The following is a 12308-nucleotide window of genomic DNA, read 5'->3' as shown; positions in this document are numbered from 1 at the left end:
GGGTTTCAGAAAGACCCTGCCACGCTGATAGTAACAGGAGCTCATTTGACTGAAAAACAGAATAAGCATGATATCAAGGTTGCAGAATAAGGATATTTGGATCCTCAAGGCACTGTTTTGACAAAGCAACTTTTCTTCTCCAGAAGGATATGGTAGCACGTTTCTTCCCCCACCTGGTTTCACTTCTTCCCTTTTGTTTTATCAGCTTCCTCCTCTGAGCAAATGTAGGAGATAAGTCCTTGCCCTGGAAGAAGTGCTTCGGGTTTAATTCTTGGTTCTTTTCAGCCCCCACTGCTAGGTCTAGTTTTTAAGTCAATGAAAAGATTATTAAGAAATGGCCTTAGGAAGGTATAAAAAAAATTAGGGCAAAATTATATTAATTCATGTTGGAGTCAAAAATTTCTAAGAGAGATTATTTTTATCCAGTTCATTATGAAGGACAATTCATCACCAACTTCTTTAAAAAATCCAGATGAGTTCTGTGGCTACTTAGAAGCTGTATTAATGTGGTTTTATGTAACTTCAGAAAGGTATTTTAGAACTCTTTTTCTCATATTCATTTCCATCAACCAGCTTTGTTTTCTTTGTGCAAATATCTAGGCCAAGGCTCCTTAAGACTGTAAAAAGGAAACATAAAAAAATGAGACATACAATCAATAGAAGAACTCCAGAACTGAATTACTTTCATAGTGAGCCCCACTTGTCTTTCCTATCAAGGCAGTGAGGACATCCATCTCCCCGCCCATCTGGTTCCTGGTGTGCACAATGAGGAAAGTCCCTAGGTTAGAGCTTGCATTGAGGCAAAGAGAAAGAAAATGTCACTGGAGATTGTTTTAGATTCAGAAAAAGGCAGATTCAGCTCAGTCTTCCATGAACCGCATTACAAATACCGGAGGAGGAGTTCTTAGACCAGAGGCAAGCAGAGCAATAGGCGTTGATCCCCGGGAAATCTCCAGACCGCGCTCACCCAGTACCCCTGTGTCCGTATCTGAACTCTGCCCCTGTTTGTTTCCTCAACAGAGCTACAGTGAACCTGTTGATGTGAAGACATCGCAACCTCCTCAGCTGATCAACTCAAAGCCTTCAGTGTTCCATGGGCCCAGCCAGGCCCACTCGGCTCTGTACCTAAGTTCCCACTACCACCAACAACCAGGAATGAATCCTCACCTAACTGCCATGCATCCCAGTCTCCCCAGGAGCATAGCCCCCAAGCCGAATAACCAAATGCCAGTGACTGTCTCTATAGCAAACATGGCCGTGTCCCCCCCTCCTCCCCTCCAGATCAGTCCACCTCTTCACCAGCATCTCAACATGCAGCAGCACCCACCACTCGCCATGCAGCAGCCCCTTGGGAACCAGCTCCCCATGCAGGTCCAGTCTGCCTTACACTCACCTCCCATGCAGCAGGTACGCTCGCACTCTGGACTCTTCTTCAGAAGGGTGGGGGGGGGGGGTTCTCACCATCCAGCAAAAGGTGGGGGCACATGTGTGTTCTGTTCTATTTAATGGACAGAAAATGGAAGGTAGTTTGTAGTCAACAAACATCTGCTTTCTGAAAAATAATAATTTACAGGTGGTGAGTTTGGGCAGCATTATAGGATCACGACAATGGATCGCTGCTTCTTTTCCTAAACACCTGCTGGCCTCTTGCCACGTTTCTAGAAATCATATCGCTAATCATCCTCTTTGTTTTCTGCTCCTTGAGTAAAGTACATTTGTAATCATGAAATGACAACTCCTGCTAAAGACCTCTTTGGGACTGAAGGTTTTACATTAAAATATATATATATATATATATTTGGTTTGGAGATTATATATATATATATATATATATATAGTTTGTAAAGCCTTGATTAATATGCCTGTTGAGGCCAATAAATGCCACAAAATGAAATCTTGACCCACTGTTATGTAATATTCAGAGCTATCAAATTGGTACAGCCTTTAAAGGACTAAGAAATGAAAATGTTAACCGGAGTTTTGTTTAAAAATGAATATATGGCTTCTGCAAAAATCAGAAAACACAGGAAGTTTGGAATTATTGAAACAATTTGTGTACGATCTTAGCTGAATTTTCCTTTGAAGTCCAGCTTTTCTTTAGGATTTGGTGTTATTTTAAAATTGTAAAAGGAAGAGCAAATGACGTAAAGCCGTCAAGCATCCTAAAAACTTGTTTTAAAAACATGAATCAAGATTAAAAACTACAAATTGTACCAAATCGTATCAAATTCATCCATCACTTTTACAATCCGATTACTCATTCATTCCAGAACTGTAATTAAACACGCAAACACAGGTTTCCTGTTGAGCCCCCATCTGGCCCTCTGTGGAGTTGAGTCTGCAGTTGGACCAGGGTGGGTTGGAGAGGATGCAGACAAAGAATCAAATATACTACCCTGGAATTTTTTTTTTTTTTTTTAAGATTTCATCTATTTATTTTGAGAGAGAGAGAGAACTTGAGCGGGGATTTGGCGGGGGGAGGGGTAGGCAGAGCGAGAGGGAGGATCTCAAAGACTCCCTGCTAAGGGTGGAGCCCCACGGGGCCCTTGATCTCGAGACCCATGAGATCATGCATGACCTGAGCCTAAGTCAAGAGTCTGTCACTCAACCAACTAAGCCACCCAAGTTCCCCCCAAATTCATTTATTTATTTTTTTTAAAGATTTTATTTATTCATTTGACAGAGATCACAAGTAGGCAGAGAGGCAGGCAGAGAGAGAGGAGGAAGCAGGCTCCCTGCTGAGCAGAGAGCCCGATGCGGGGCTTGATCCCAGGACCCTGAGATCATGACCTGAACCGAAGACAGAGGCTTTAACCCACTGAGCCACCCAGGCGCCTCTTATTTTTATTATTATCATTGTAGACTGACAATAGCAAACCTTAATATATTACTTTACCTTTTGTTTAATTCCAGAAAATTTATAGTGCAGGAACTAGCATTATCTTCATTTTATAAGCAAAGAAACTCAGGCTTGGCAGAGTTAAGTCATATGCCCATAAGGTCGGTGCTGGAATTCAAAACCCAGTTCTGTTCAAAAATCAAAGCCTGGCTTCTTAAATTCTGGGCCTGCTGCCTCTCACACTTAATCATTCTTATAGACTATTACCAGTTTTGTATTAGAAAACCTGTATCTCCCAAGAATTTGGAGGATCTTTAAATCTTAGCTAGTTCTAAAATTAAAATGATTAGAGAGAACAAATGGACCTAAGTCTCTTTGCTAAAACTTTTCCTGGTCCCTAAGCCAAAGATTTTGATAAAGCCCTGATGTCCCCCTTACCCAGACTAGCTGCTGATTCACTAGGGAAGAAGACTGGGGAAAAGTCAACTTCTATAATCATGCCTGGTCCACAGCGGTGTCTGTGACTAGCAGGGGACATTCATAGGATCAAATTTCTGCTCTTTCTATCAGACATCACTCAAATAAAAGGGACACTCTTGGGTGTCCTTGCATAAGAATGGACCAGTAATGTTTGTGTAAAGAATGAATAGTCTGAGGAACACAACCTTGCCTTCTTGGATTGCCTCCAGCCTAAGGTACTGCCTGCTGAGGGCCCTTGTTCTGCTCTCGATACTCTAGCTCGAGTCTGTTTCTTCCCAGGCAAGAGAAGAGAAAAGGCACAGTCCCCTCCACCAAGTTGAGGGCTAGAGCTCGGTCTAGAGAGGACGCTGTTTTCTAACTTACCTGCTCAGAAAAGGTTCCTTTTTCTACTTACACAAACACCTTGGATGAGCTAGCTGTGATCCTGAGTAGCTTTCAAACATTTCACAATTACATAAGGCCACATGTGAAAACTCAAGAGACTTGTCTTTCTGTAGAGAATCGGAACTGAATAGGAAAAAATAGAACAGATTACACTGGACGCGTTTTTCATCAATCTTTAAGTCAGTTCTATTAGTGTATCTCAAAAAGTATTCTTACTGAGATGGTAGGACCTGATTTCGATTTACATTAATAATAGAAGACAAAATGGCATGAACCCCAAATGGAGAGTAAATAGCTAAAAGACTACTGTGACTAACATCACTTTTAACGAGGCCTGGACCATAGTGGGTGAAGTAAAATAATTGTTGAATGGACAAATGAATAAACAAGCGATTTCAAAAAAACGAGTAACAAAAGTGTTTAAATACTAGAAGAAATTAGAGGTTAGTTTGTAGCATCTGAATTCCTTGGAATTTTTTCAATTGCATTTATTCAAAAAAAATTAATGGAGCCCCTAATGTGTACCAGGCCCTGTCTAGGCTCTGGAAGTTGAATGATAAATGAGAACAGGTAATGAAGCCTCTGTCCCCATGCAGCTGTCATCAGAGTTGAGGAGCAGTGGTGGTGTAGTGGTGGTAATAAGATAAACAGATTAATTAGTAAGATCCTGTTGGGGGAAAGACGAACAGGAATTCAAATTGCAGAGCATGTGGAGAAATAGCAGACCCTTCAGCTGGAATGAATAAAGAAGGCCCCTGTGAAGGGCTGGCACAGACACGTGGAGGCTGAGAAGAGGAAGTAGCCTGTATCAGTCAGAAGGCGGGAGAGGGGCGCCTGGGTGGCTCAGTGGGTTAAGTGCCTGCCTTCAGCTCAGGTCATGATCCCAGGGTCCTGGGACTGAGCCCCACGTCAGGCTCCCTGCTCAGCAGGGAGTCTGCTTCTCCCTCTCCCTCTCTCTGCGCTCCTGCTTTCTCTCTCATTTTCTCTCTCTTTCAAATAAATGAAATAAAATGAAAGTCTTATTTATTTATTTTTTTTTAAAGGAGGTGGGCAGAGTAGGTGGGGAGAATCAGCAGAGGCCAGAAACAGGGAAAAAAGGCTCCAGGCTGGAAGGACCCATTTTGGGGGGAAACGTAGCTGGTCTGGGACCTGGGAAGGAGGCCAGTGCGGAGTACGGTGCATTAGGGGAGAGCCTAATGTACCGTACTAGAGGAATGAGGTCATTGGGATAGGATCGTCAGGTTAAGGGGACTGGCAGCCCCCAGCAAGTTGATAATCCTAAAAGCAGGATCAAAAAGTCCATCAAGTCATGATGTCACTCAATTTATTAAAATCACAAGTCTGTCAGGGCCAAAGTTCAAGTTCTCAAAGTTGGTCTTCAGCCCATGGTTGTAGAACCAGGTTGTGAGTGAAATTCGACCTGTCTGATGGACCATCCAAACCACCTTTATCCTGAAGATGTTTGCTTCTTGGGTGTGGGGGCCATGTTCACATACCCAAACACGAAAAAAAAAGAAAAAGAGAGAAAGTGAATGCAAGTTATTGGCTACCATATTTTTAAAATAATCTCATATTTCAGTATTATGTTAGCTATTTTCTTATCCTTCTGAAAAATGAATATATCCTACAAAAATGATTGTATAGTCCACCAGGAATAATAGTTTCATTTTTTTCTACAATAATATTTTATACACCAAACACACGGAGCTGCTTTTTTTTTTTTTTTAGTCCAGTTTTCTTCCTTTTTTTTTTTCCTGCTCGCTATATTGTCGAATGAGGTCATGAGAAAAAAAATCATTAATATCTGTCAACTTCCTTTATAACCTTAAGAAAAAAATCTTTGTATGATATCACACAGACAGATTTTCAATTTCCTTGTGTAATAAACAGCTGCTTTAGGATTTGGGTGTAATTTAAAGGTTTAAAAAAATCACATTGAGATTGATGAATAAATCAGTTGTGAAGACAAAAACATTGATGCCTGTTGAAAATACCTCTCCAGACAGGCAGGAAATGAAATTAGTTCCCAGTAAAGTGTGGATATGAGGATCACTGTTTGGATGTGCTATAGGCTTTTTAGGTCTTGCTATGTGGCACAACAAAAATGCTAGGGCTACAGAAATCTAATTAAAGAGCAAATGTCCCTTCTGACATCAAATCAATCTTTATCACGTTTTCTATTTTTATTTCAATCTGGCACCAGAAAATGAAATTTTAAATTCCAGGCATGCTACAAAACAGTTGGTGATTTTTCTCTTGAGCATTAAAATGCAAAATATTCAGCCTGGCTTAATTAGACCGCTAAGCAAACATGTTCCAAAAATGTATATCACCATTGTTGTTTCATATTTACATCAATAATCAAAATGTACTTAGCTTTAGGGTCAACCTCAACACCTTTACTAGTGTTAGAAGAGTAATGCATTTTCCAAATGGAGAGCAAGTTAAACGTTACTTCAGGCTTTCTTGTATTTTTCTTGGTTGTTTGGTTGGTAACTGATCTTAAATTAGGCATTGAGGTTGGCTGAACGTTAAATCTTTGAACTGTTTAGGTGATACGTCATTTTGGTTTTTTTACACTGAAGTTACTCATTTTATCTTAAACTCAGAGTTCAAAGATTAGTGTTCTCCTGACAGTCTCTCACCCAGCCTTGACATCCATTTGCATCGGATGGGAAAAAAGCCATGATGGTTTCTGTTGTGGATTGTGTAGGATTGGGTGGAAAGGAGTTGGTTTGTTTTTATTCATTTTTTGCTCTCTCGTATGTGGTCATGCCTTCAACTAACTCAAGATATTTCCAACTACATTTTTTTTTCGACACTTGTTTACTGTTAGGTTATGTTTTGTCCATTGTGCAAAAGTCCAATAGGGAGAACTTCCCATTAAAATGACAGGAAAGCCCCTGGCATTTACACATTATACAGCCCCATGCATTCCCAACTGGAGTCTGTTAAACTTTATTCACCGGAAGAGATGACTTATTGAGCCACTACTACAGTAGTACAGTAGTGCTACTAGTAGTGTAGTAGCATTACTACAGTACTACTGAGAATATTCAGTAAACAAAGAAAACACTCCAAGCTGGATGAAAAGCCCATAAAGACAGTATGATAGGGGAGCTCAGTCAGTTGAACATTCGACTCTTGATCTCGGCTGGGGTCTTGATCTCAGGGTCATGAGTTCGAGCCCTGTGTCGGGCTCAGCACTGGGTATGGAGCCTACCTAAGGAAAAAAAAGACAATATTATAGGACCATAATGGAATGAATACATTTCATCAAAGGCAGTGGGACTCCCTGTGTGGTCAATCAGCCTGGAGAGGACGGGAGAACCAAGCATCCAGTTACCCCTCTTATTTTTTCATTTTGCTGCCTTGGAAAATGTTTATAGCTTGAGCTACAGGTGTCGTCTACACAAACATGCTTATTTCCCACAAGCCAGTTGTAAAATGAGGAAATACTCTAATCCTTTTAGTCTGTGTGAGGTCAAATAGCCAGACTGCTAAATTCTCTACTTTCCAATGATGTGTTTCTAATCATTCAAAAGTTTGTCTTTCATCCACAGTTTTGGTGGGAGTTAGTGTGGACATTGGCTTGCAGTCTTTATCACTGGAATGGAAAGTAAATTAATATCTTAAAGCCAAAATGGAGAATTGAAGACATTTGATAATAGGTACCTTTGAGTGTTTACCCAAGGGACCCTGAAACACGAATCAAAGTCTGAGGAAATATCCTTAGTTAAAAATCAATCTTCTGATCATTCTGCTGAGCTAAAACAAAAACAGTAGCAAGAACAGTAAAAACTCAATATTATGCCTTCCAAAGCTCCCCGCAAGTAAATAGGGAATGGTTCGTTTTTAAGTCTCTTGATTTTTCTATGGTTAAAAACCATGTATGAAATCCACAGCAGAAAGAGACAACCACAAGATTAATTAAGTTGCTTTTTTGGTCAATTCCAGCAAAGCTTGCTTATGCTGCTCTTGAATTCACCAGATAAGCTAAAAATAAATCTTAGTGTATAATGCTTTTTGTTTACCAGATATAGCTATATACTTCAGAGACTCTGTCCTTGAATTTTTAATAGCTTTGCAAGGATTAAAAGTCAACACTTCACCATACCAGTGTGTTAGAGGAATCTTCCTAAAGATTATTATTTGCCAGTTAATAGACTTTTCAATTAAAAAATATTTGCTCTGCCTTACACTTTTCCTTCCCTGTGTTTTCCGATGGCAAGTTGCTTTGAATCTCTTCTATTAGTCCCACAACTGTTAGAAAGCTTTGGTTGAAATTTTTTAGCTGAGAAAGAAGTACAAATAAAAGAAGAAGCAGATGGTCCCTTTGTGATTGAATGAAGAAAACGGGTTTCGAGAACAATATGTGAATAGGTGTAGTCTAATAAAACACTCAGCCACCTGCTGCCTGAATCCTTCAAAAAAGATTCTGTTGCATATTCTGGGGATTAACTATTAATGTATCCTTAGGTTTGATAGAAAACATAAACTGAGGGGTTAGGTCCTTTTCCCTTTGTTCTGATTGAGTCGGCTTCTCAATATTTTAAGTTGTTTCTCAATTCAGTTTATCTGCTCAAGAGTATATAAATAAAGGTTTCCTCACACATGGTTCAATGCAAGAAGGGTAAAAAGAATAGGGTCCTGCGCACATCTCTTTTACCTTTAAGTTTTCTGGGCCCTTGGGATTCGTTTGCCCTTGCAGAGACGCAGGGGAGCAGGCAGAAGTGTGTTTGCAAACAATGGATAAATATTTAGGGGCTTTTCTTCCTTTAAAAAAAAAAAAAAAAAAAGCACTTTGATCCTTATTTGTGGATTTGCTTTCCCTTTCAGGGATTTACTCTTCAACCCGACTATCAGACTATAATCAATCCTACATCCACAGCTGCACAAGTGGTAACCCAAGCAATGGAGTATGTACGTTCCGGGTGCAGAAACCCTCCCGCCCAGCCGGTGGACTGGAATAACGACTACTGTAGTAGTGGGTAAGCGGCGGGTCATCGCCACCTGCTGGCGGACAGCTCTCATAGCATGCTTGGCGTGCCCTGCTCCCTAGGCGCAGCAGAGATCCCGTCTTTTCTCCCTGCTTTCTGAAAGATCATCTGGAACAGTTCCATGTTCATGAAAGCAGAAGACAGCAATGCAGAAAATTTTAAGCAGTTCTAGTCGTTCCAAGAATAAGCAAATGCCTTTAGATCCCTGTTCGTTGTACCTGGGCCCTGTCCCAGGGCACCGCTCCATCCTTGGAGCTAGAACAAACAGACTTACCTCCCTTGGGGTCACCTGCAGCACCAGTCTTGTAACAAGGCATTGTTTGTCTGTTTTCTCTTAACACAGGGGCATGCAGAGGGACAAAGCACTGTACCTTACCTGAAAGTCTGAACACCTCTTCTTTCCACTGAGGAATTCAGGGAAGTCTTTTCACCGTGGATTGCTTTGTATAGCCAAAGCAGTTCTCCATTTTATTAGAAAAATACAAGTTGCTAAGCACTTAGGACCATTTGAGCTTGTGGGTCACCCACTCTGGAAGAAATAGTCATGCTTCTTTATTATTTTTTTAATCCCTTATGGACATTGTTTTTCTTCTTCCCTGAAGGAAATTTGGACCATTCAGATTTTATGTTGGTTTTTTGCTGTGAAGTGCTGCGCTTTAGTAACTGCCTTAGCGACTGTAGATGTCTCGGATCAAAGTCCTGGATTTTCCATTGGTTTTCATAATGGGTGTTTATATGAAACTACTAAAGACTTTTTAAATGGCTTGATGTAGCAATCATAGCAAGTTTGTAAATAGCATCTATGTCACACTCTCCTAGAGTATAAAATGTGAATGTTTTTGTAGCTAAATTGTAATTTGAAACTGGCTCATTCCAGTTATTGATTTCACAATAGGGGTTAAATTGGCAAACATTCATATTTTTACTTCATTTTTAAAACAACTGACTAATAGTTCTATATTTTCAAAATATTTGAGAAAGAAAAAAAAACGTATTCCCAAATGATTTTAATTTAAAAACAAAATTGGCTTTGTCTCATTCACCAGACAAAAAGAAACTAGTGTTAAGGGAAGCGCAAACACATTTATTTTGTACTGCAGAAAAATTGCTTTTTTGTATCACTTTTTGTGTAATGGTTAGTAAATGTCATTTAAGTCCTTTTATGTATAAAACTGCCAAATGCTTACCTGGTATTTTATTAGATGCAGAAACAGATTGGAAACAGCTAAATTATAACCTTTACATATGGCTCTGTATTATTGTTTCTTCATACTGTGTCTGTATTTAATCTTTTTTTATGGAACCTGTTGCGCCTATTTATGAAATAATAAATATAGGTGTTTGTAAGTAAATTTGTTAGTATTCGAAAGAGGTTTCTTTGATGTTTTAACTTTTGCTGGCAAAAAAAAAAAAAATTCACGCTTGGTGTGAATACTTTATTATTTAGTTTTTACAGTGACCTGAATAAAGCCAAACCTACTTTTCATTTAGCAGCAAATTAGAGTAACCAATCCTTTATTTCTACATTTCTTTGGTTGATGCAAACAAAAAACTGATACTTAAGAACTTTCTTTCTTCGTACAATATAACAGAGAATTGCCCTAAAAAGTCACACAAGCTCCAAGACTAAACAGATGGGTTCTCTAGCTGAAAAGTGTTGCTTCTTGGTTCTCAGCTGGTTTTAGTCAATCCTGTAAACTCCCTTCCTCCAAAAAAAAAAAAAGAAAAAAAAAAAAAAACCATTGAAGTCGAATCAATTAAAATTCCTCAAGCTGCATGCTTTTCACAAAATCCAGAAAATATTTAGGAAGTAAACCAGGGGTGGGTAGGACAGGAAGGCATACTGTTCAAGAACATATCTCCAAATGAAAGGTGAGTAACCAGACAGAAAAGAAAGGGGGGGGGGGCATTCCAAATTTGAAAGTTATAGATGGAAATGGAGATTCTTGCTGTCTTTTGTGCCTCTACAAACCACTTCTTTCCAGAATTCCGAAGTCTTCCAAGAGAATTCTGAGGGTATTAGAGATTTGCTAGGGAATCAAAAGCATTGAGAATCTGGCTGAAGGTTTGCATAGCTTTTATATCAAAAAGAGCTAGCAAATCACTCCCCTACAGGGGATTGCATAAAGAAAGCTAGTCTGGTTGGAAATCAAGAGGATGGCTGATGTCTCTTTCATGGAATGTGTGAAATAAACTTAGCAATTTAACTAAATACAAATATATGCATTGTGTAATCCAGTCAGAATTAAAAAGACAAAAGGTATGCTTGCTTTGGAATGATTTTAGGCATTGTACAACCTTGAATCACTTGAGCATGTAATAACTAATAAATAATGCAGATCCAATGTGATTATTAAAATGACTGTAGCTGAGAGCTCTAATTTTCCTGTCTTGAAACTGTATAAGAACTCATGTGATTAAGTTCACAGTTTATTGTTTGTCTGTTTAGTATTTAGAAATATACCAGCACTACTAATTACCTAATGTCTTTTATTTATTATATTATGATAAAGTAAAATTTTCACTTGCATTAAGTCTAAACTGAGGAGGTAATTACCGGGATGAGAACAACCAGCTTTGACTTTGACAGGCAGTTTGTACATGGAAGTACAATGTTGTTTACAGCTTCTCCAGAGCAGGTGTGCAACCAGGGTAGAGAGAGTATTACAACTCAATACCAAAAAAAGGGGTTAAAAAAAATGTAAATAAAAGAAAATACATCGTAAATAAAAATTATTACCATGCGTGACCGTATTCTATTTGGATATCCATCAGTGTCTAAAGGACAGACCCAGTCAGATGACAAGTCCCAAGGAAATTTCATGGCAGGAGTGATTAGCAACAGTAGGGATTAATGCCTGCCACCGCCACCGATGTTCTTTCTGGAAGCACCAAGAATGCCCTCTCATCAACCTGAGCTCTAGGACTGTAAGCTGTTGCTTGAGAAACCTCCCCCTCGAGGAAGCCGGCATCTGGGCACAGCAGCTTGTAGCTTGTAACTGGAAGGAACAGTGATGGTGGACACTGGGTTCTCCACTATGGCACTCCACAGGATTTCCAGATCTCAGAAAAAGTCATTCCAGAAAATTCAGCAATAATGCTGAACATTTAGTATCTTTACCAATATACCAAAGTCAAACTTATAATCAATTAGAAAAGAAAAAAAGTATCCCAGTGGTTCAAAGAGGGTTGTGTCTGTTAAATACACGAGAAAGAATAATTCAAAATCCCAATTCCCATTATTAATGTGAATGAGTGGACAATGGAAAATTGGTCAAGTAATGACTTCTGGTTAATCAAATTAGTGAATGTAGCTAAGAACCAAAGTTGGTCTCTGTGATTTTTTTCACCTGTTGCCTTAAAGGAACAGAACCTGTCGGAAATGGGGCAAGAGTGGTCCGTAGACAGCCATGGCTCCATGGAACAGTGTGTCCTGATGTGGATTCATCACTAAGACGTTTTTTTATTCATAAACTCAAAATTAAAAAAATAAACACATCAACATTCAGTTTCCTTTTTACATGGACCTCTTCTTGCCCTTTGCTAAAGAGTTGCCCTACTCATTTGAAAGGCAAATTGATTGAGTCATAGGAAATTGCCAATAT

General features: G+C 39.3%; 1 protein-coding gene across 2 annotated transcripts in view; it reads left to right on the top strand.

The window, feature by feature from the left end:
• Positions 1 to 11349, top strand: part of TOX (thymocyte selection associated high mobility group box) — a 302580-nt gene extending 291231 nt beyond the window's left edge. For both annotated transcript variants that reach the window (XM_059394620.1, XM_059394619.1), the window contains 3 exons: positions 1021 to 1407; positions 8543 to 8694; positions 9047 to 11349. In XM_059394620.1, coding sequence (XP_059250603.1) covers positions 1021 to 1407; positions 8543 to 8694; positions 9047 to 9083 — 576 coding nt within the window. In that variant the 3' untranslated portion in view covers positions 9084 to 11349. The remainder of the gene's footprint in view (positions 1 to 1020; positions 1408 to 8542; positions 8695 to 9046) is intronic.
• Positions 11350 to 12308: the final 959 nt, after the last annotated feature.

The sequence above is a fragment of the Mustela nigripes genome, chromosome 3 (assembly GCF_022355385.1).
Source record: "Mustela nigripes isolate SB6536 chromosome 3, MUSNIG.SB6536, whole genome shotgun sequence".
NCBI classification, from domain to species: domain Eukaryota; kingdom Metazoa; phylum Chordata; class Mammalia; order Carnivora; family Mustelidae; genus Mustela; species Mustela nigripes.
This window is presented reverse-complemented; position numbering and strand designations above follow the sequence as displayed.